Raw genomic sequence first — 25377 nt, forward strand, 5'->3', positions numbered from 1 at the left:
TCCTAACGCTGGGCAGAGTCACAACGCTGGGCGGAGTCAGAGTCATAGACTCACAGATATGGCCAAATATATAGGCAGTGTGCGGCGGGTACACTTGGGTACAGCGTACCCATAAGAATTTGGCAGTGGGTACGCTGTTCCGCCCGCCGCACATTTTGTAGCGCACCTGTGAGCTGTGATCTGGTCTGCTATTATTGCCACAGCGAGCTCTGATTGGCTAACGAAATGGTGCCTCATTTGAGATACCCATCGCCAGAGAACGGACTTCATGAGCATTGAGGGGCATGAGAGGCACTGCGCTCTCTTACCCTCACATAGCAGAAACAACAGAGGCAGCGGTAAGCAGCGGGGGGGGGCGCACTCTGGGCAATGTGTATCTGGCACTCTGGGGCAATGTGTACCTGACACTGTGGGGCAATGTGTATCTGGCACTCTGGGGAAATGTGTATCTGACACTGTGGGGCAATGTGTATCTGGCACCTTCAGAACCACTACCCCACCCGCAGCACCTGACCCTCCCCCACCTGCGGTGCTTCCGGACCCCCTACCCCACCTGTGGTACCCCCGCACCCATCCCTCCCCACCCACAGCACCTCTGGACCCCCTTCACGGCCCCCACTCCCCCACCCCTACCCCAACCATAGAACCTCGGCCCTTCTTCCCATCCATGTCTCCCCCGCACTGCCGCTCCCCCAACCACAGCACCTCCGGCCCATTCCCCCATCCGCCCCCTCCACCCCTAGCATCTACAGACACCCTCTCCCATCCACGGTTCCCCCACACCCGCTCCAACCCCTCCCGCAGCACCTCTGGACCCCTCCCCATCCACGTCTCCCCCGCACCCGCCACTCCCCCAACCACAGCACTTCCGACCCCCATTCGCTCGCCCCCACCCGCAGCATCTACAGACACCCTCCCCCATCCGCAGCCCTCCCGCACCTGCCCCTCCCCCACCTGCCCCACCTCTGGACCCCCTCCCCCATCCACAGCACCCCCTCACACCCACCCCTCCACCACCCGCCCCTCCCCCACCCACAGCACCTCTGGTCCCCTTCCCCCATCTGCGCCCCCGCCCCCGCTGCCATGCCTCCCCCACCCGCAGCATCTACAGATCTACATTCTGTACATTGTGCCCTGCAGGTGCTGTACATGCCATCGCAACGCCCTTTCGTTGTGCAATATTTAACCACTAACAAAACTAGGAATGCAGGTAATACTCCGTATAATACAAATATTGAACGCCAGAAAGGAGTGCAGGGGTTAAGGGGCGTAGCCCCTTGGGTCGGTGTGAAAAGCACCCGTAGGATGCGATGAATCACCTACTATGTACATGTATATTAATTATCATTTTTAGACCAAATAATTTTAATTTCTTATCGTTGTTATTGGCGACAATAAGAACATAACATTTGCCTGAATGTACTAATAATCACATGCAGTGAGCTGTCCGCTGAACAAGCCCCATTGGCAAAATGCGAATCTGGTCTCAAGGGAAAGTTGGAGTGCTTAGGGTTACCACACACAGCACCCCAATACCCCCTGTTCCTGCATCTTACACTCAGGCAATTTACCTATCTTCTCTTTCAGCTGCACTCTTGTCACAGCCCTCTTTCTCCATGTCTGCCCTGCGCTGCGTTTCATCAGGGCAGCACCCCATTGTGTGTCTGAGGCTGAGTACACACTTGATGATATGCAGCCAATGTTTTGTCCGAGCTGATGGGTCGGACAATATATCGTTCATATCATCCAGTGTGTACACACTATAATAATATGACTTCCGCAGGGTCATTAACAAAGTCCATTATCTTAGGTTCCAGCCTTGAAATCTAAAGATATTGGACCAGACTGCATGCACCTGTTTGTGGATGCATGCCATCACTGACAGTATCGTTCAGTATGTGTGTCTGGTGATATTGTTACACTTGACGATGTTGCATGTTATTTGCATCGTCAAGTGTGTGCCAATCCTAACACCAGACAGCAGATGCAGCGCTTTACTAACACTCAGTTTCATTGAGCCTACCCACTAAATTCCCATCCAATGCCACAGCAAATGGAAGAAAGCAGAATTCAGAGATCTGTAAGACCTCAGTTCTTTTCTACTTTATTCCTTTCTGATCCTCTGACACTAATCATAGAATGTCAAACATCAGAGATTGTAACATTTAATTGTTACATGATATTGCTACTATCTTGCTACTCAGTTTGTTTCTCTATAACTTTCATTACATGTCAATAGAATTTGGAGCTATCAGCACAAATCAATCTGAGACACATATACATATTTTTTCCCTGTACTACTAAGTATAACCACAGTTGGAATTCTATTGAATAGAAATTTACAGTATGTATATATGTGACTGCTTATCAGTAGTGGATGGGATTGTTTTCGTCCAAACTACATTACTGGAACATATGTAATTACCAGATATAATTCTCTATATATGCTCCTACTGTACCCAGTGGCGTAACTAGAAATTTTTCTCCCCCAAGCTAAAAAATCCTTCGGCGCGCCCCCCCCCTCCCCCCATACCCCCCATAGTTGGCACTAGTAAAGGGACAAATATGCGCGCGCCGCCAAAAAGGGGGCGTGGCTTTGTTGAAATGGGCGTGGCTTCGCGTAAAGGGGCGTGGTATTGCAGGAAAAGACTACCTTATACCCCAGTTTTGCAACCTGCACGCCCAGACGTTAGCCACCACAGGAAAGAAAAATAATCCTGATTCATGCCCCTTACATTATTTGTAATTTTTCCTCCTTATAGTAATGCCCAGTATACATTATGCCACATACTGCAATGGCCCTTAGACATTATTCCACACACAATAATGCACATGACACAATATGCACACACTGTAATGCCCCCGACACATTATGCCACACACCGTAATGCCTGTGACACATTATGACAGGAATCGCAATGCCCTTTATACATTATGCTACACACTGCAATGCCCCTGATACATTATAGCACATACAATGTCTGTGACACAGTATGACACACACCACAATGATCCTGAGACATTATACCACATACCACAATGCCCGTGATATAGTATACAACACACCGTAATGCCTGACACATTATGACACACACCGCAATGTCCGTGATACATTATGCCAAACACTGCAGTGACCCTGAGACATTATACCACATACCACACAATGCCCGTGATATAGTATACCACACACCGTAATGCCCATTACACATTAAGTTCTACAGTAAGGCTTCCAATTACTTTTAAATTACCTGCTCGTTGCCAGGGGTTTCATGCTCTTGGTTCCATGCACGGTGCCAGGGGTTTTCATGCTCAGGGTGTCATGCTCGTTGCCAGGGGTTTCATGCACTGGGTGTCATGCTCGTTGCTAGGGGGTAGTGCTTGTTGCTAGGGCCGTGCTCCCAGTGCCACATATGCCCCCAGTGCCAGATATTCCCCCACAGTGCCGGTATATGCACCCAGTGCCAGATATTCCCCCACAGTGCCAGGTATATGCCCCCAGTGCCAGATATTCCCCCACAGTGCCACATATGCCCCCACAGTGCCTGCTCCCCCCAGTGCCAAATATTCCCCCACAGTGCCAGGTATATGCCCAGTGCCAGATATTCCCCCACAGTGCCAGGTATATGCCCCCAGTGCCAGATCTTCCCCCACAGTGCCAGGTATATGCCCCCAGTGCCAGATCTTCCCCCACAGTGCCAGGTATATGCCCCCAGTGCCAGATATTCCCCCCAGTGCCAGGTATATGCCCCCAGTGCCAGATATTCCCCCCAAGTGCCAGGTATATGCCCCCAGTGCCAGATCTTCCCCCCACAGTGCCAGGTATATGCCCCCAGTGCCAGGTATATACCCCCCCCCCAGTGCCAGATATTCCCCCACAGTGCCTGCTTCCCCCCCAGTGCCAGATATTCCCCCACAGTGCCAGGTATATGCCCCCAGTGCCAGATATTCCCCCACAGTGCCTGCTTCCCCCCCAGTGCCAGATATTCCCCCCAGTGCCAGGTATATGCCCCCAGTGCCAGATATCCCCCCCCAGTGCCAGGTATATGCCCCCAGTGCCGGATCTTCCCCCACAGTGCCAGGTATATGCCCCCAGTGCCAGATATTCCCCCACAGTGCCTGCTTCCCCCCCAGTGCCAGATATTCCCCCCAGTGCCAGGTATATGCCCCCAGTGCCAGATATTCCCCCCAGTGCCAGGTATATGCCCCCCCAGTGCCATGTATATGCCCCCAGTGCCAGGTATATGCCCCCCCCAGTGCCTGCTTCCCCCCCTCCCTTGTGTTGGAGGGACACGGAGCGCATAGCGCGCCTCTCCAATGTCCCTCCTGGCTCTCCCCCGGCCGGTCTAATAAAGGAAGTGCCGGTTCGTGAGCCAATCAGAGCTCACGAACGGCACTTCCTTCATTAGACCGGCCGGGGGAGAGCCAGGAGGGACACAGGAGAGACGCGCTATGCGCTCCGTGTCCCTCCTAGTCCTTACAGCAGGGAGGGAGACCGCAGATTGACATGCGGACGCTCGTCCGCATGTCAATCTGTGCAAAGTCAGTGGCGCCCCCGCAGCCCCTCGCCCCCAAGCCACCGCGAGGACTGCAGGGGCAGTAGTTACGCCACTGACTGTACCTATTGTTTTATATATTTGCACACCAAAGGACAGGCTCAAACATATTAGTGGCATTCCACTTTACTTAATAGAATATTGGCTTTGGTATAAATAACTATACTTTTGTGCTATTTATCACAAACTTGCCACACAAATTTTGCCTTTCTTTCCCATTTCTACCTATGTCTTGTCTACATGTTTTAATCTACCATAGTAATAGGGATACAAGACCCTCTGACCCACGTGTGGGATTCAGGGTAAATCAGAGGTCCATATATTCAATTTGCTTTCAATTGGGTGAGTCTATTTATCCATAACTATAGTGGGTGCAAGAGGTGCCATTGCTATGGGTTCTAGAGGATTTATGGGGCCTAGACCCAGGTTATAAAGTTGCAAACCAATTTCCCAGAGTTGCCAGCTAAGCAATTTGGCCTGATCCATTTCCCAGCCTGAAGTGTGTGACATTACATTTTCAGTGACAGGAGTGTGTAGTGGATGTTATAATGGTAAAGGAGCAGTGTAATCTGTCATAAACTGATCTGCTCATTGTAATGTGGAGGGCATTAGAATATTACATCATAAGAACTATGGCACTGTAATGTGGCACACTATGAAATTAAGACACTCTAGTATGGCATAATATGAAGTGGAGGCACTATAGTGTGATATAATATAAAGTGGAGGTACTCTAGTGTGGTATAATATGAAGTGGAGGTACTCTAGTGTGGCATAATATGAAGTGGAGGCATTCTAGTGTGGCATAATATGAAGTGGAGGTACTCTAGTTTGGCATAATGTGAAGGTGAGGCACTCTAGTGTGGATTAATATGAAGTAGAGGCACTACAGTGTGACATAATATGAAGTGGAGGCACTCTAGTGTGACATAATATGAAGTGGAGGTACTCTAGTGTGGCATAATATGAAGTAGAGGCACTCTAGTGTGGTATAATATGAAGTGGAGGTACTCTAGTGTGGCATAATATGAAGTGTGGGCACTCTAGTGTTGCATAATATGAAGTGGAGGCACTATAGTGTGGCATAATATGAAGTGAAGGCACTTTAGTGTGGCATAATATGAAGTGGAGGCATTATAGTGTGGCATAATATGAACTATGGACACTGTATGTCATAATATGAATTGAGGGTATTGTGTGGCATAATATGTACTGGCAGCCCAACAATGCGACGTATAGTAAATGAGTGCACTATTATGGGGCATAAATGTAATAACTGCTACAGAGTGGTGACTCTAAAGAATCATTGGGACAGGGGCCCCTTAAATATATTGCCATGGGGCCCACAAAGTTCTGGTTACGGCCATATATTTATCAATTAATAAGGTGTTGAATTGTACTACATGTTTACCACAAGTGTGCCCCATAGTGAATTGCCTTCTGTATTCCTCTTTTTTTTTTGTCATGTCATTATTACTGTAATATACATTATACCTAAAATATATAAGTATCTGTTTGTTAACCAAGTCTTTAATAGCACAATATATTTTTCTAAGGGGGCTATTTATCAAAGCATTGATAAAGATAAAGCACTAACCAATCAGCTCCTGTCATTTTTCAAACACAGCCTGTAAAACGAGAATTAGAAGCTGATTGGTTAGTGCTTTATATCTCTTCACATTTTGAGTAAAAAAAAAGAAAAGAAAACATGTTCTATACATATTGCAAGCAAAATTGTCTGTCTTTTTCAGTTTAAAAAAAGATCTTAACAGGTGATTGAAAATATTGTAATTAATGATATCACAAACATGATTGAAAATTAACAAACTGTCAGTTTTTCAAATCTTAAAAAAAAAAAAATCGGACTAAATACAGATTTACTGTAGGTGGGTCAAATTATTATAATATACGTAATACCAAAGAGACTAAAAGTGATCTGCACCTATTATAAATATAGCAATAAATAGACCCCTTAAATAGAACCCCTAGCCACACAGAGTGTAGGTAATCATTGCTTCAGGGTAAACTAAAATTTATGAGCTTGCAGCCTATACATTCACTCTGAAAATGTGTCATTACGACTAGTAATGTGACTGTGACCACCCCCATCAGTGCTGTACATTACTACTGTAATCTGACATCTATGTGTTACTAATTCTGTTATTCTTCCTGTAGTCATATGGAGGCTATGTAACATCCATGGTCCTTGGTCAAAATACAGGACTGTTTAAATGCGGGATTGCTGTTGCTCCTGTTTCAAACTGGGAATATTATGGTATGTAGAAGTTTTGCTACACCAAGGAAATTACATCTATTTGTTTCTTTATGTTTTACATAATCCTAATAGGTATCTCGGTGATGTGATTGGCACTCCATTGGTTTTACTCTCATTCTTGCACATTGCATAGACTAAACAGAGGGCATATGTGACATGAATTCTTTGTAATGCCCCTAAATGTTAGTCTTTTCTTAAAGAGACTATTTTTTTTTCTTAAAATGTGTCCCTTTTTAGATTAAAGCTCTTTTTTCTACTAGATTCCACAAGTTCTTAAATTGAGGAATCGGATGGTCCTGGTGCATACAGCTTCTGCCCTGCTGCAGCTTTGTCTGAAAATGGCAGCTACTGTAGCTATAGATTGTCAAACTTAAACCCCAGTAGAATGTATTGTATTGCATTGGCGTCATAAGTCAGGAGCGGGCCACATCCAGGTGGACAATAAAATGCCGGCTCCTGCTCAGTGACAGGAGCTCGGTGCTGCAATTTAACGTTACATGCAGCACCTGGCTCCTGTCACCTTGTAGGAGCCGGCACTGCTGCCATTGCACTCCCCAGGGTGCAGCCCATATCTCCCAAACCCCTGGAGTGCTGAAAATGGGGGTTCGGGCAGTGAGGCCATGCCTCTCAGACTAAGCCACACCCATCCCATGAGGCCACACCCCCATTTCACAGCTGCCTGTACCGGGTGTCATCAGGGACAGTGATGCCCCTGTTGTATTGTATCTCTCTCTCTCTCTCGCTCTATGCATACTGTATATTCAAGTTCCTTCAAAGGTGTTTTTTTTCCTAATTTACATAGAAACATAGAAACATAGAATTTGACGGCAGATAAGAACCACTTGGCCCATCTAGTCTGCCCCTTTTTTTTATCCTTTAGGTGATCTCAACCCTTTTTGAACCTTAATTCTTTGTAAGGATATTCATATGCCTATCCCAAGCATGTTTAAATTGCTCTACAGTCTTAGCCTCTACCACCTCTGATGGGAGGCTATTCCACTTATCCACTACCCTTTCTGTGAAGTAATTTTTCCTTAAATTTCCCCTGAACCTGCCTCCCTCCAGTTTCAGTGTATGTCCTCGAGTTCTAATACTTCTCTTCCTTTGAAGAATGTTTCCCTCCTGAACTTTGTTAAAACCTTTGGTATATTTGAATGTTTCTATCATGTCTCCCCTTTCCCTTCTCTCCTCCATACTATACATGTTAAGATCTTTTAGCCTTTCCGGGTAAGTTTTGTGATGTAGGCCATGCACCATTTTAGTTGCCCTAATTTACTAACTATTTACATTTCCTTAATTATAGTAATGCCTCCTGCTGAACTGAGAGCCACACTTTTACCCTTGCTAATCAAATGATTAATAAAACAATATAACAATATCCTCTTCATTACTTCCTTTTCTTTCTATGTAGTTTAAACTTGAAAACAGTAAGACTGCAAGTGACATAATTGTAACGCAGGCTAATTGGCATAAACGAGCATATTCAAAATAATCTGGTATATAAATATAATGGAAGCTCAGGATTCGTGCTATGCTCAGAGACATAATACTCCTATATCCATAAGGGTTAAATGATGTTACCATTTTTCTATTCTTCAGTTTTCTCCACTACCTTTATCTTAAGGGTTTATTTTAATTGCATTTTTACTTCCAAACATAATTTATAATCTTAGCCACATATTCTGTTGTATTACAGCATCTATCTACACAGAGAGGTACATGGGCCTTCCAACAAAATCAGACAACCTTCAAAATTATCAGGTATTCTCCTTCTTATTATTATTTTTCTTCTTATCCTTTATTTATATGGCACCACAAGGGTTCCACAGTGCCTAACAAAGTACATAAACAATTCAGCAAAACAAGAAAACAGTGACTTACAGTAGAAGACAATGTAAGATGAGTACATAGGGGGACATTTACTAAGCAGTGATAAGAGCAGAGAAGTGAGCCAGTGGAGAAGTTGCCCCATCAACCAGTCAGCAGCTTTGTATCATTTTATAGTATGCAAATTATAGATGTTACTTCAGTGCTGATTAGTTGCCATGGGCAAAGTCTCCACTGGCTCACTTCTCTGCTCTTATCACTGCTTAGTAAATGTCCCCCATAGTTTATAAACATTGCTGCATCAGAGGTGATAACACTGAAATAAGCAGCAGTGCGGTAGAACCAAAGGATTAGGTGGCATTGTAGGGAATATGGAGTAGACAGGAGGGACACAGATAAGGTAGACAATGAACATGGAACAGAGGGTTATGATGAGAAATAGCTGGGTTTGATGAAGAAGTGGATATTGAGAGCCCACTTAAAGAGTTGTAGTAAGGTGGAAAGTCTGATACAGTGCAGGAGAAAATTCCAGAGGTAGGGAGCAGCATAGGGAAAATCTTGGAGGTACTGTAGGAATGGGAGGAAATAATCAGTTGGCAGGAGAGGCGGCATTCATTTGTGGAGTGAAGAGGGCAGATGGGAGCGTGAAAGGAGATGAGGTCAGAAATGTAAATGTAGAGAGGAATGGGTGAGGGCTTTCTAAGAGTGTGAGAGCTTGAATTGGATTATGAAGGGATGGATAGTCAATGTACGAATTATAGGAGATGGTAGGCGGAATTAATACATTTGGAGAGGAAAATGAGCCAGGCTGCAGCATTGAGGATATATTGGAGTGGAGAGAGGTGTAAATCAGGGAGGCCAGATAGGAGGAGGTTACAGTAGTCCAATCTGGAGATGACGAGTGGATGAGTGTCTTAGTACTATCCAGGAAGAAAAAGGGTTTGATCCTGGAAATGTTTTTGAGAAACGACAGGTCTAGAGAAGGTTCTGAATGTGTGATTTGAAAGAGATGGAGGAGTCAAGGATAACTCCAAAACAGTGCACTTGTGAGCTAAAGGAGATGGTTGTGCTCTCAAGACATAATGAAATTGTGGAAAGTGAGGTTATGAGGGAGTTTTCGAAGGTGATCAGCTCAATCTTAGACATGCTAAGTTTAAGAAAGCGCTCGAACATCCAGGAAAAGATAGCAGAGAGACAGTTGGAGATACGAGTGAGGAGACAGGGGGAGAGGTCAGGGGAGGAAAGGTAGATCTGAGATCTGAGTATCATCAGCGTAGACATGATATTGGAGGTGATAAGAGCTGATGAGCTCACCTAAAGAAGACATATAGAGGAAGAATAGTGTTAGTGGAAGAGGAGGGAAAGTGGAGTCACAACAGGAGAAAGAGAAGGAATGGTCAGAGAGGTAGGAGCACAGCCAGGAGAGGGCAGTATCCCATAGACCAAGTGGCTGAAGGATTTGCAGGAGGAGAGGGTAGTCCACAGTTCACTAGCAGCAGGGGAGTCAAGAAGAATAAGTAGAGAGTATTGGCGGATATGTATAGAATTACTGCAGACAATTCTTTTTACGGACTCGTTACCACCACTATTTTACTGCTTTTTAAAAAAACTAGTATTTTTAAAAATTGATGTATCAAGCAGTGAAAACAGTGGCTAGGGTTACAGGTGTGCGATTTTTTGCACATCTACAATCCATGCTGATAGGGGTGTAGCGAGGGTGGATCCGGTGGAGCGCGAGCTCCGGGCGCCGAAAATTTTAGAGGGCGCGCTGCTGCCTGCCACACCCATTCTCGCGGGCCACTGTACTGGCAGCCACAGAGCAGGAGGAGGAGAAGCACACTGACTCAGAGACTAGGTAGAGAACAGGGCAGGCCAGAGGTGACAGCAGGAAACACTGACAGCACATGCTGGAGTTTTGCCCACCCTCTTTATAGTGCTGTGAGGCAGTAGTGTTAACCATTACACCGTCCATACTGTCATGCTCCTATATGTTGTTGTAAGCCTTTGGTATGCACTGACCGTATTTTAAACATGGAGGGCACCCAAAGGAAACTTTCGCCCTGAGCGCCACATGGTCTAGAATCAGCCCCATCACCAATTTAGGATTTGGAAATATTGTTTATTTTCAAATGTAATATGCCACCACATGCTGGCTAGGACCCAATTCAGTACAGGGGAGGGGGCGCCAAAACATACCCTTGCTACGGGCACCATGGCGCCTAGCTACACCTCTGCATGCTGAATTAGGCCCTTTGTACGATATTATGCAGCCACAAATGTCCCACATTATCACAATAGCCACTTTATATAGGAGATATTCTCCGCTGCCTGCTACATCCAGTGGAAGCACTATATCCAGAGGTATGCTTAGTATTAAAATACCATTAATAGGCAAATGCAGGGTGGTTTCCGGTTGCCTGGAAAGTGGAAACATTCCTCTGTAGCCCTCACCATGACCACTATTAGCAATACCAGTGGATCTTTTAAAATGTGTCAGTCAGTAATTAATACACATGTGTGCACCAACTAAGAGATGTGTAAAACATGCACTGTTAGGGATACTCTACTATAGTTCTAATTATTAAAACTGTAATGTGTGCATATACAGTATGTCCCGGGCAGATTCTAGGTTCTTCTGCAGCTCTCCCAGACTTGATCCAATGCTATGGTTTAGTGCCCACATTTGATATAAAGCATTCAGCTCAGACAAGATGGCCTTACTGCCACACCTAAGGGCTTACTATGATTGCTGGCCCTGTATATGTCAGAATTAGGACATACCTTACATTGCACTTTGGGCCTAATTCAGCATGGGACGCAGCTATGAATGCGTTTGCATGCTGAATTTTTCTGGTGTGCGCTCACGCGCAGAAGCTGCACTGCACGTGGGCACACAGTGAGATGCATCTCACATGTGCGAATGCCTGTGCCTGATTGACAGGCAGAGGCGTTCGCGGGGCAGGAGGGGGCGTTGAAGTGGCATTTTAGGAGTATTGCGGTGGAGTTGGGGGGGGAAGGGTGATGCGCGTTCCAGCCAATGCAGGCGTGTATGGAGTGTTTGCGGGACAGGCTGCAGCGGCTGCGCGACATCACACGCAGCCAATGTGACCCGTAGACAGAGGGCAACCCTAAATGTGCGAGAGCATTACCGTCTTGCAATGCGCTGGCATGTTTGTAGGGGGGCAGGACCCAGCATGCGGGGCAGACTTGCCCTGTGCTGGGTGTTCTCCCGCATGTCAGAGTAAAGGGTTGTAGGTGTGCAATTTTTTGCACAGCTACAACCCATGCTGAATTAGGCCCTTTGTACGATGCATGTTATAGCTGCTCCAGTGCTAATTATACCCTCCTCATAGACTGGCATTATCAAGTATTTGGAAACCCTCGTCTATAAATTCTGTGTTTTCCACTGCCATTAATATGTTCAGCAGTTTTAACATTCCACTAATATGCCTGTAAGTAATCAATTGCAAGATGCAGCTAATATGCTATACCACCAGAAACCCAGCGCAGTAGAAGTAAAATTTCCGTAATATAGCTATCAATAATCAATAGTAAGATGCAACTAATATACCAATCATTAATTGGGTATACCACCAATATGCCCAGTCCAGTATTAGTAAAATTCCATTATTACTGTAGCCCCAGCAGCAATGATAATATTCACAGCACTTGGCAGGGACATATTGGGATGGAAAACCAGTCTGGGAAATTTTTGAAAGCAGTCCTAAAGAAAAATTGTCAATTTGGCTATATCCAGCCCAAATTTTAGTTAGTTTGGAATTTAACCACTGTACCTTCCAAACTCATGGTCAAATTCAGTGAAATGGCTTATCAGTGGAACAAATTAGCATGTTCTTATCTGCAGTTTCCAAAAGATGAACTGGAGCGTAGACTTGCATAACCGGTAATGCCATCACCAAACATTAGCCTTTTTATATTAGTTGTGCATCAGGAATCACGTCTAATGAATTACTTCTCCTTCCTTTTCAGAATTCAACTGTTATGTCCCGAGCAGAGAATTTCAGGAAAGTAGATTACTTACTCATTCATGGAACAGCAGATGGTACGTGCTATCAGAGACCAATCTGACACGCAAACACTGAGGAAGAATATGAGAATAATGTTTGATTAGCAATAAATACACTACTTAGTTTCTGATAGACCATAGTATATGAGTGTTTCTGTTATAGTGATACTCATCACATATCATTACTTTAATCAATAGGCCATCATTTCTACTTAATGCATAATGGATAAACAGTCAAATATTTAACCAGCGTTTAAAGATATGGACAGCAAACTTATTTGATTGTGTGTTTTGTCACAGATAATGTACATTTCCAACAAGCTGCTCAGATTTCCAAGGCTTTGGTCGATGCCCAGGTGGAATTTGAAGCAATGGTAAAGTCTCACTGTTAATGTAACATTAATTCTGATGAAATGTTCCTATATTATTTTTATTAGCTATCCCAATTATGTATCTATATCTATATACATATATATATATATATATATATATATATATATATAGAAAAGATGTATAGACTCGTGCGCTTCTTTAGGGATCGACCGTAAAGAGAAATACTTATCTGAACAATTTATAAATTTGCTAATATAGTAGCCACAACTGGCTGATATCACAGTTTTGTAGGCTTAAATAAGTCTTTGTCAGCACCTTCCACTCTTCAGGGTGGCAGCTCAGTTCCTCAGTGTACCAAAGGTATATGGCATAAATTCTGTAGCAAAAAGAGGATGGAGAAGAACAAGCGCCTATGGTGCAGTAAGTTCTTTAAAGTGTTATAATGACACTTGAGAAGATATAAATGCGTACCGGATGAAATCTTTAAAACACGCCTAATAGTAAGATGCCAGTCAGGATGTTTCTCACCAACACCACCATCTATAAATCAGAGAAGACGGAATCGCCGCATAGCGTAATATCTCTTGATTAACAATGATATCCCCGCAATCACCCAGTTAAGCGTACCAGATTTAGATGAATAGTCAGCATGAACATCTAATGGTCTCGTATCCAGAAATCTCTCATCAAATCCAGTACACAGGGTTGTTGTAGTATCAGTCAAATGACTAAAAAAATATTTATTCAAAATATAGGCTATAAAACATCATCCAAGTGAACAATATAAAGATGATTAGTTAAAAGAGTAATCAATATAGCTTAGCTTAGCAGCCGGGTAAGATTCTGCTCAGGTCTCAACGCGTTTCGCCAATCAAGGCTTCCTCAGGAGATCAGAGTACAGTCCAAATCAAAGTCTATTTAAAGCTAACTGAGTCAATTTGACCCTCTACTTCCGGTTCAGGGAACTTCCGGAACCGGAAGTGATGTAATATCCATCCAAAACGAAAGTGAATAAAATATTACATATACAATTAGATATCTGTCATATAACAGTGATATTTGATGTTTGGTGGGACATTGAATAAATTTAGAAAGGACAAAAGGCATTAATAAAACATGTGCTTCTCGTACATACAGTGTTTACTAAAACCCGGAAGTGGCGTCACTTCCTGTCTCCGTGTATTTTTATTATAATCGGAGGTAGTGTTATTTAAACATTGGTGGCATAGTGGATGCCCTGAGAATATAGTTTATCTGGGTTGCACAGACGGCTTGCCATAAACGCCGTCTGTGCATGAGAATCCGTTCGAGGCATCGCTACGAGGCCGGAAGTGACGAATCTCGGCTCGTACGCATCACTTCCGGTTTCTTTCCACATCGGCAGCCAGGGATATGTGATAAGCTGATAGTCGGGCTAATATGTACAGAAAAACAAGTCTCATATATATTGAAAAATATATATATGAGGAGGTTTGAGAAAGATAATTGGAATAATAATATGGTCGTAACTGAATTAAAAACGTCACCAGGAAGTGACGTAGACAGCAGGGAATTAGCATATGTAAACAATACAAATGCTTTAACAGCCAACTTTCACATGGTTTAAAAAACGTATATATTGGATTTAAGAAATATTTAAAAATATTTAAAAATCAAAGGGCAAGACAAATGTTTACTAAAACCCGGAAGTGGCGTCACTTCCTGTCTCCGTGTATTTTTATTATAATCGGAGGTAGGCCGCTACGAGGCCGGAAGTGACGAATCTCGGCTCGTACGCGTCACTTCCGGTTTCTTTCCACATCGGCAGCCGGGGATATGTGATGAGCTGATAGTCGGGCTAATATGTACAGAAAAACAAGTCTCATATATATTGAAAAATATATATATGAGGAGGTTTGAGAAAGATAATTGGAATAATAATATGGTCGTATTCCAATTATCTTTCTCAAACCTCCTCATATATATATTTTTCAATATATATGAGACTTGTTTTTCTGTACATATTAGCCCGACTATCAGCTTATCACATATCCCCGGCTGCCGATGTGGAAAGAAACCGGAAGTGACGCGTACGAGCCGAGATTCGTCACTTCCGGCCTCGTAGCGATGCCTCGAACGGATTCTCATGCACAGACGGCGTTTATGGCAAGCCGTCTGTGCAACCCAGATAAACTATATTCTCAGGGCATCCACTATGCCACCAATGTTTAAATAACACTACCTCCGATTATAATAAAAATACACGGAGACAGGAAGTGACGCCACTTCCGGGTTTTAGTAAACACTGTATGTACGAGAAGCACATGTTTTATTAATGCCTTTTGTCCTTTCTAAATTTATTCAATGTCCCACCAAACATCAAATATCACTGTTATATGACAGATATCTAATTGTATATGTAATATTTTATTCACTTTCGTTTTGGATGGATATTACATCACTTCCGGTTCCGGAAGTTCCCTGAACCGGAAGTAGAGGGTCAAATTGACTCAGTTAGCTTTAAATAGACTTTGATTTGGACTGTACTCTGATCTCCTGAGGAAGCCTTGATTGGCGAAACGCGTTGAGACCTGAGCAGAATCTTACCCGGCTGCTAAGCTAAGCTATATTGATTACTCTTTTAACTAATCATCTTTATATTGTTCACTTGGATGATGTTTTATAGCCTATATTTTGAATAAATATTTTTTTAGTCATTTGACTGATACTACAACAACCCTGTGTACTGGATTTGATGAGAGATTTCTGGATACGAGACCATTAGATGTTCATGCTGACTATTCATCTAAATCTGGTACGCTTAACTGGGTGATTGCGGGGATATCATTGTTAATCAAGAGATATTACGCTATGCGGCGATTCCGTCTTCTCTGATTTATAGATGGTGGTGTTGGTGAGAAACATCCTGACTGGCATCTTACTATTAGGCGTGTTTTAAAGATTTCATCCGGTACGCATTTATATTTTCTCAAGTGTCATTATAACACTTTAAAGAACTTACTGCACCATAGGCGCTTGTTCTTCTCCATCCTCTTTTTGCTATATATATATATATATATATATATATAAAAACAAGCAATGCCTGTGCCCCACGGGAGTACAGTGCACCAGACCCGAGACCTGGTGAGGGTCGGGACATGGATCTCTCCTTGACACCCAATAAGTAGTATTTTAAAATAAAGTATGAAAAGTTCTGTATAACTAGTTGGTGGTCCAAAAGGGGTAGTGGCCAGGACTTTGAAGTGACATTATTAATTTGTTGTTTTTGGAAACCATTTGTCATTAAAAAAGCAAAATAGTGTATGTGTATCTCTGTTGTTTGAGATCCTGCCGGTCACCATACTGTTGCTGTATCCTGAGCTTTAGATTGCCGGCGTGGAAGGGTGGATAGGCAAGCACAACAAAGCCCCTTGCAGGCTCGCTGCCCTTGCCACAGGTTCTATTCCCACTCTATGGGAGTCGTGGAAACGTGGGAATAGTCCCTTTTAGTCGGCATGCCAACTGTCGGGCTCTCAATCACTCGGGATCCCTGCGTCGGTAGAGTGACCGGTGGTCTCCCGGACGCCGGTCACATAACTACATCCCCTGTATGTGTCTGGCGGACAGATTTTCACACTTTTACAATAATATATGTCTGAAATTGGAAATATTCACCTTTTTTATATCATGCTCTGATACGTACTGTACACTACCAGCGAGCTTCTGAACACATACAGTCCTCTGCCATCACAGACAATGGGATCACTGTATTTCCAAATGTTGGATTTGCCGACATTCAGCCTAACTCCAAGTCCCAGTTAGGCAGTGGCACTGCAGTATATTGGTGACATTGTATACATATACCCTACACTACATGGGACTGTATTATTTAATGCTGAATAGAGGCAGATGAAATCACTGCTCACATACAACTACCTTTTTAATAAAGCAGGAAAATGTCTTTATTGCACTGGACTAAGAACTACTCTTGTACCAAAAGAGTTAATGCTGCCATATAATATTTAAGCAAATATTTACCATATGCTCAATGCAAAGCAGATTTCCATCTACAATACTTCCTGTTTGGATGACATCAGCTAGTAAATGACATGATCACTGTATCTCTTTCACATTGTTATGTCCTTTTATCAGTTCTAAAGACATTTTTGCCAAATTCCTATTCCAAATCCTTGCATTGCTCGCACTGGGCCTCATTTACAATGTCAGGACTAAAACTAGGATTTTCTGTCACCTGGTGCAAGGCAGTAATTCCTGGGGTGTGCATATGCAGGCCAAGTACAGTACGGGTGAGATTACATAAATTCCAACTGAGGCAAACTTATACGGATATGCAGATATGCCTGGGATCCACGGGGATGGCTAATATTATTCCCAGATGTACCGAGGGAGGGGGAGTAAGTACTAATTACCAGGGCCTGGGCTTGTTGGAGTAGCAAGTCAGGGGACATGGTCAGCTTCTAATGGGGTCATTGTATCCAGGGGCATATTAAGAGAGGAGGGGGGCCATGTGCAGTCTCTGTCTGGGCCCCCTCCTCTCTAGCAGGCAGTGACAGTGACTTTGAGCACTAGGTGGTGTGCAGGTCTCCGGCAAAATGGCAAAGTGATTTTCCCTACAGCACATGCGCAAAATACTGGGAAAATGGCCACCGTGCCATTTTCCCAAAGACCTGTGCACCACGTAGTGCTCGGAGTCACTGTTACTGTCAGACTCCGGTAAGGTAAGTATTGAAAGAATGGATGGAGGGTGTGCACCGCACACACTGCTCCCATTATAGATATGCCAGTGATTGTCCCACTGTGCAACCGCTAGGGCATCTCCTGAGCAGACACACATACTATTTTTTCTATTTTTTTTTTGAGAGGACATTTCCACACCTCCCCAGATTTGCTCTCCCCCCTCCCCCCTTCACCTTCCTCCTTACCTGGACTTGTGTCTGCTCTTGGTGGCCTTGGTTATTTCCATCAAAGACTTCCTCTATATCTCTGCTTCTGCCCCCTCACCTCTAACCCCGCCTTCATGGTTGGTGCCTATACTATATTATTTTATGGCTGTACTATTTTGAGCCAACTATAACTGTGTATATAGAGAATTTATTTTTTTCATATAAGTCAACCTTAATAACAATTGGGGTTTCTGCTATAAAAACAAATATTAATGACCTTTTCCTGTGTTTAGGATCTTTTTGCGCGTAAGTGTATCTGACATAGGGGGTAATTCCAAGTTGATCGCAGCAGGAAAATTTTTAGCAGTTGGGCAAAACCATGTGCACTGCAGGGGGGGGGCAGATATAACATTTGCAGAGAGAGTTAGATTTGGGTGGGTTATTTTGTTTCTGTGCAGGGTAAATACTGGCTGCTTTATTTTTACACTGCAATTTAGATTGCAGATTGAACTCACCACACCCAAATCTAACTCTCTCTGCACATGTTATATCTGCCTCCCCTGCAGTGCACATGGTTTTGCCCAACTGCTAACAAAAATCCTGCTGCGATCAACTCAGAATTACCCCCATAAATCTTACGCATATGCTATTGATACAGATCTGGAAGCATCTATAGATGCCTTTAACTTAGTATAAGGGATTAAATTCTGTACGTTATTTTTCTGTTCAACTTTTTAGTTTTGAGAACAATAGGCATCCAGCTCAGCATGAGCCTCTATGTGTACATACTGTATACTTTAGAATATGAATATTCCCGCAAAAAGTCAAAATTGAAGATCCCCTCTGTATGATCTCTAATGCTATCTCTGTGCATTTCCATTCACAGTGGTACACAGATAAGGATCATTCCATTTCTGGAACTGGCAGAAGACATCTATACACGCATATGACTCACTTTCTTAAGAAATGCCTTTCTCTGTCATGAATTACTGTATAGTTGTTAATTTCCTGTATTTTATATACAGTATATGTGAATGTAATATATGATTGACACTAAGGGCTTTATTCAGGTTTGTTAGCAAACCAAAAAAGTTAGCAATTTGCAAAACTATGTGTAACATGTGCAGAGAGAGTTCGATTTGGGTGTGGTGTATTCAAACTGAAATCTAAATTTCAGTGTAGAAATAAAGCAGCCAGTATTTACCCTGCACAGAAACAAAATAACCCACCAAATCTAACTCTCTCTGCACATGTTACATCTGCCCTACCTAGGACAACAGAGAGAAAAGAAGACTCTTTTGTGGGTGCACTCTTGACTTTGAACAATGTATGAAATATACAAAATATGATATATAATAATAAAATCAACTTTTATTGACACAAAATAAGATAAGTAGTGGTTAATGAAAGAAATAACAGTCAAAAAGACAATATAAGCAAAAAATTGCTAATGTATTAATAAAATCCCGGCTGACGGAGTTAAATCTAGATGTTATAAGTAGTTAACTTAAATATTTGACGGTGCATTCTAATAACAGATAGATCCCTGTCCTGTGTTAGTGCCAAAATGAATGGTATACAAAGCCTGAATACTGATTACAATTGAGAATATAAATTCCTATGATATCCAGCTAATACAAAATAAAGAAGCAGTTGGAAATAAGATGGCAGTGTGAATCTGCTGTCAATGTTAGACAATGAGCATGTGGAACCAATGTATGCTCTACTAAATTGAGTCCTCCTCAATGGTCCCCCACTTGAGTACTGACCCAGCCCAACACTGATTAGCTTCCAAGTTCGGACGGCTTCGGGCGTTTCCAGTGTGGTATGATAGTAGAGAGAGTAGGCGGTAATTGGAAGCTCTGGAATCACAGATGAGAGTTCACAAATTACATAGTATCAAGAAAGAGACAGAAATTAGCAAATAGAGGAAAATAGATGGATCTGCTGCCAATGTTAGACAGCGGTGTGGCCCTGAATCAATGGTGAGAGTCCATGAAATTAAATGTAGATGGGAATAAGAAAAAAGAGTAAGTAGAAGTACCGGTATGAATTAGGTATCAGCAAAAAGCATATATCCTGATGGACTATTAAAAGTTAATAAGGAGCATATGGGCACATTAAGAACAACATGTTCTTAATGTGCCCATATACTCCTTATTAACTTTTAATAGTCCATCAGGATTTACTAAGCTTTGGATGGAGATAAAGTGGACGGAGATAAAGTACCAGCCAATCAGATCCTAACTGCCATGATACAGGCTGTATTTGAAAAATGACAGTTAGGAGCTGCTTGGCTGGTACTTTATCTCCGTCCACTTTACCTCCATCCATCTTAGTAAATAGACCCCTATATCTGTAAATCAGAAAGATGTAACTCATGATTTAATCATTATTTTTGAATATAATTTCTGTCCATATAATTATACAATGGAAATCATACTAACTATGTGTATAGCCTTCAGCAACTGGTGCTGCTGAATAGAACAATAGGACTCCTGCAGCTGTGTGATGCCTCTTCTACACTCAAAACATCTCAGGACTTTATTGATTGGTTGACTGATTGTACTGTAGTGTTATTCACACCTTGCCCATTTTGTACCATGTGATTGCAGGGGCTCTGAGGGGGAGCGGGTACTAATTACCCTGGCCCAGGCTTTTTGGTGGGGCCTGGCATGGCCCTGGGTCAGCTGTTAAGGGGGACATTGTCCTCTTTTACAGTGCTGCTGATGGGACAAATCTCCCTCTATGCGGCTGCTGGTGGGCACTTTTTCAAATTTTTAGGGGGCGTGGCTATGCCTCCCTAGATTTTGCCACGCCCCTTTAGTACCTGGGCACGTGGTCGCTCATGGTGGCCCTATGCATTTCCTATGTAAATAGAAAGTGCAGACTCATACAGTTTGGTGGCTGCCTGCATACATTTTGAACTTAAAATAAGATACAGTATATTAACTTTTTAGTGAATGAGGAATCTACTATTTTTGTTAGTTATGTATTAGGGTTTTTAAATTAAGAAGTAAGCAACACTGTGTACAGTTGAATATGTTATATAAAAATAGTAAAATAAAATAATGACCATAGGAAAGGTTCATTTTATAATATAATTTGTTTTTCAGGTCTCACAATCATATTCTAAAATTCTATCTTCTTCCTGCTGAATAAAATGATATTCCTTTCCATGTATGAGATGCTGATTTCAAATACAACACGAGTATTCACAACATTATTATTAATAATTATAATTAATAAAGCACCTACAGTAATTCTCACATAATGAGAACCTTGCTGAAATCTAAAGTAAAAAAATAGTGTGCACCTGGTAAATGTTATTGAGGCATGTTGCTTTTGGGATTATATCCTCTACATATTACACTTAATTAAATACAGCTTGTCCTATATTACTAAATAAGGAAGGATGCGTAGAGACTTCCTGGTTTTTGAAGACGCCTGTCAGAAAACAGAAGTTTGCCTAGATTAAAAGAAAGGAGGAAAAATGTTCAGAAGTGTCCAACTTCCTACCACTTCAGCCTCATTTATGGCTATAGTTAAGGACCATCACAATTAACTTTAATTTTTGGAACAGAACTGATAGACAAAGTTTTTTTTTCTGTTGTGCTAATGGCTCTGCACCCCCGTATTCAGCAAGGAACAGCGCTAAACTGCACCTACTCCACCCCTTGATGCTTTTTCCGTAAACTTACTCTGTAAGATGAAATGTGCTTTGCAGAAAACAGCCTTGTTCCACTCATCTGGTCTGATCAGCCAGCATACATGTGTGATACTCCGAAATGGCGCCATCTTGTTTTGCAAATCCATGCTCTTTAACGTATTGTGCAAGCCATTGCACTCAACACCACCAGACAGGAATTTATGTTGCCTCTTAGCCAATACAGTCAGGCCCACTGGGTTATGTTTCGTAATTGCTGTTACTTCAAAAACAGATATTGACTGACTTTAGCAATGATGTATTGGTATTAACTACTGATGGGACCCCTGGTGAAAACACTTTAAAAGGACAGATCTTGAGCTCTGCACCAGATTGCAATAAGTTGGATAAGTGTACTTAGTTTTATATAGAGGTGCATATGACTAGTAAAATGGACTGGCATATGCCGGGTCCCCTCCTTTTCCCCGTCTCTCCCTCTGTAATACTTACCTGTTGTGGCACAGGGTTCTCCTCTGCTGCTATGTCCCCTAACTGTCTCAGCAGTGAGAGTGCTCAGAATCTCAGGACATGCCATTCTCGATTGTTATATAGATAACCTTCTCACACAAGTGGGATGGCATCTGACATCCTACTTTGTGCCGTTGTTAACATTACATTTTGTTTTAGCATCTATCAATTCAAGCTTTTTGGACATGCCAGAGGTGGGTTAACTTAATTACTGTGTTTCTGATAAAATTGTAATCTGATTATTGGTAGGCTTCCTCTTCTGCCCACTTTATATACATTTTTGGAATGAAATGTGTGTATGTGTTGTAATCTGAAGAGTTATATAGACACACCAGCATCAGATGACTCAAACTATGAACCGTCCAGTTAGTTAACCAGTGGTGTTGGTTTATTAAAGTATAAAAGGTACAGCTTTTTTAAGTGAGGAGGTAGTCTGTGACCGATTAAAAATGTTAAAGATTAATAAGTCACCTGGTCCCGACGGAATTCACCCGAGGGTTCTCATGGAGCTTCACTCTGAACTAGCAAGACCGCTATTTTTGATCTTCGATGACTCACTTACATCAGGCATGGTTCCCAAAGACTGGCGTATAACGGAAGTAGTGCTGATATTCAAAAAGGGAAGTAAAACTGAACCGGGTAATTATAGATCAGTTAGTCTTACATCTATAGTGGGGAAAGTATTGGAAGGTATTCTAAGGGATAGTGGCCCTCATTCCGAGTTGTTCGCTCGGTATTTTTCATCGCATCGCAATGAAAATCCGCTTAGTACGCATGCGCAATGTTCGCACTGCGACTGCGCCAAGTAACTTTACTATGTAGAAAGTAATTTTACTCACGGCTTTTTCATCGCTCCGGCGATCGTAATGTGATTGACAGGAAATGGGTGTTACTGGGCGGAAACACAGCGTTTCAGGGGCGTGTGGCTGAAAACGCTACCGTTTCCGGAAAAAACGCAGGAGTGGCCGGAGAAACGGTGGGAGTGCCTGGGCGAACGCTGGGTGTGTTTGTGACGTCAACCAGGAACGACAAGCACTGAACTGATCGCACAGGCAGAGTAAGTCTGGAGCTACTCAGAAACTGCTAAGTAGTTAGTAATCGCAATATTGCGAATACATCGGTCGCAATTTTAAGAAGCTAAGATTCACTCCCAGTAGGCGGCGGCTTAGCGTGTGTAACTCTGCTAAATTCGCCTTGCGACCGATCAACTCGGAATGAGGGCCTGTATTCAGAAGTTCCTTGAAGCCAATAAGGTCATTAATAGGAACCAACATGGATTTGTAAAGGACAGATCCTGTCAAACCAACTTACTTGGCTTTTATGAAACAGTTAGTGCGACCCTTGATTAGGGTAATGAGGTGGATGTAATCTTTTTAGACTTTGCCAAGGCTTTTGACACAGTACCACACATGCGACTTATCTATAAGCTACAAGAAATAGGGCTAGGGAGCACAATATGCACTTGGGTCAGAAATTGGTTAGCTAATAGGGAGCAGCGCGTTGTGGTTAATGGATAATTTTCAGTTTGGACTGAAGTGCTAAGTGGTGTGCCACAAGGGTCTGTACTTGGACCACTATTGTTCAACATTTTCATTAACGACCTAACAGTAGGTCCAAAGAGCATGGTGTCAATTTTTGCAGACGATACCAAATTGTGTAAGGTTATAAATATGGAGGGGGATGCTGAGTCTCTTCAGAACGACTTAGTTAAACTAGAAGCATGCGCAGCAAAATGGAGAATCAGCTTCAATACAGACAAGTGTAAGGTAATGCACTGTGGTAGTAAGAACAAAAATAACACCTAAATACTAAATGGGGTAATATTAGGGGATTCTGTACTAGAAAAAGACTTAGGTGTTCACATAGATAGCAAACTAAGCAACAGTACCCAAAGTAGGATTGCTGCAAAGAAGGCTAATAAGATGTTAGCATGCATAAAACGGGGAATTGACGCAAGCAGGGCTGGTGCTAGGGTGTTCGGCGCCCCCTGCAAACTATAAATTTGTGCCCTCCCATACTTTACAAAGGGACAGCACACCTAATGCCCCCCTGTAACAGTGACACGTGTACACATAATGCTCCCTGTAGTAGTGCCGCTTACACACGTAATGCCCCTGTACTAGTGACGCTTACACACGTAACCCCCCCAGTAGCAGTGACGCTTACACACATAACGCCCCCCTGTACCAGTGACGCTTACACACGTAACGCCCCCTGTACCAATGATGTAATGCCCCCTGTACCACTGATGCTTACACACGTAACGCCCCCCCCTGTAGCAGTGACGATTACACACGTATGGGCCCCCCTGTACCAGTGATGCTTACACACGTACCTCCCCCCTGTACCAATGATGTAATGCCCCCTGTACCATTGACACTTATACATGTACCGCTCCCTGTAACAGTAACGTTTACACACATAACGCCCTCTGTACCAGTGACGCTTACACACGCAATGTCCCCTGTAGTAGTGATGCTTTCACACGTAACGCCCTAGTATCAGTGACGCTTACACACATAACGCCCCCTGTAGCAGTAATGCTTACACACATAACATCCCAGTACCAGTGACGCTTACACACACATCGCCCCCTGTAGTAGTGACACTTACGCACGTAACGCCCCCTGTACCAGTAATGTTTACACACATAATGCCCCCTGTAGTAGTGACGCTTACACATGCAACGCCCCCTGTAGCAGTGACACTTACACATGTAACCCCCCTGTAGCAGTGACGCTTACACACATTATGCTGCACAGTCACACATACACACCCCACATACACACACACACACACATACATACATTACACACATACAGTCACACATACATTACACATACAGTACATACACACATACTTTCACTCACTCACTCTCTTTCCATCCACTTACCTAAGGAAGTCTGGCAGGCTGGAGCAGATCATCCTCCTGTTCATCCTGGTCCTGTGTAGCCCCGCCCCCAGTTCCGTGTATCTCCTCCTCTTTTTAGACTCTGCATACTGCACTGATACAGGGGAGTGGGAGAGGAGGCTTCATGCTGCCGGCACCGCTGCCTGTCATAGTGTGTGACAGGCGCAGTAGCAGCCAGCAGCAGCAGCAACAGCAGCAGAGACATCAGCTCAGCACATGGATGCAGAGCAGGCAGAGTGCCTCTCCATTCTGGTGCCTACCTGCACTGCATCCCTTTGCTGAGCGGCTTGCGCCGGCTCTGGACGCAAGGGACGGGAGTGTTATGCTCCCATTATATAAATCACTAGTGAGGCCACATCTTGAATACTGTGTACAATTTTGGGCACCATACCAT

At 43.2% G+C, this 25377-nt stretch overlaps 1 protein-coding gene and 1 pseudogene across 2 annotated transcripts in view; one reads left to right on the top strand and one right to left on the bottom strand.

The window, feature by feature from the left end:
• The window catches only part of LOC134944780 (prolyl endopeptidase FAP-like), a 240779-nt gene extending 220788 nt beyond the window's left edge, over nt 1-19991 (top strand). For both annotated transcript variants that reach the window (XM_063933632.1, XM_063933633.1), the window contains 5 exons: nt 6729-6828; nt 8525-8589; nt 12646-12718; nt 12983-13056; nt 18785-19991. In XM_063933632.1, coding sequence (XP_063789702.1) covers nt 6729-6828; nt 8525-8589; nt 12646-12718; nt 12983-13056; nt 18785-18883 — 411 coding nt within the window. In that variant the 3' untranslated portion in view covers nt 18884-19991. The remainder of the gene's footprint in view (nt 1-6728; nt 6829-8524; nt 8590-12645; nt 12719-12982; nt 13057-18784) is intronic.
• Nucleotides 19619-19737, bottom strand: LOC134946385 (5S ribosomal RNA; annotated as a pseudogene).
• Nucleotides 19992-25377: the final 5386 nt, after the last annotated feature.

The sequence above is a fragment of the Pseudophryne corroboree genome, chromosome 7, assembly GCF_028390025.1.
Source record: "Pseudophryne corroboree isolate aPseCor3 chromosome 7, aPseCor3.hap2, whole genome shotgun sequence".
Classification (NCBI taxonomy): Eukaryota; Metazoa; Chordata; class Amphibia; order Anura; family Myobatrachidae; genus Pseudophryne; species Pseudophryne corroboree.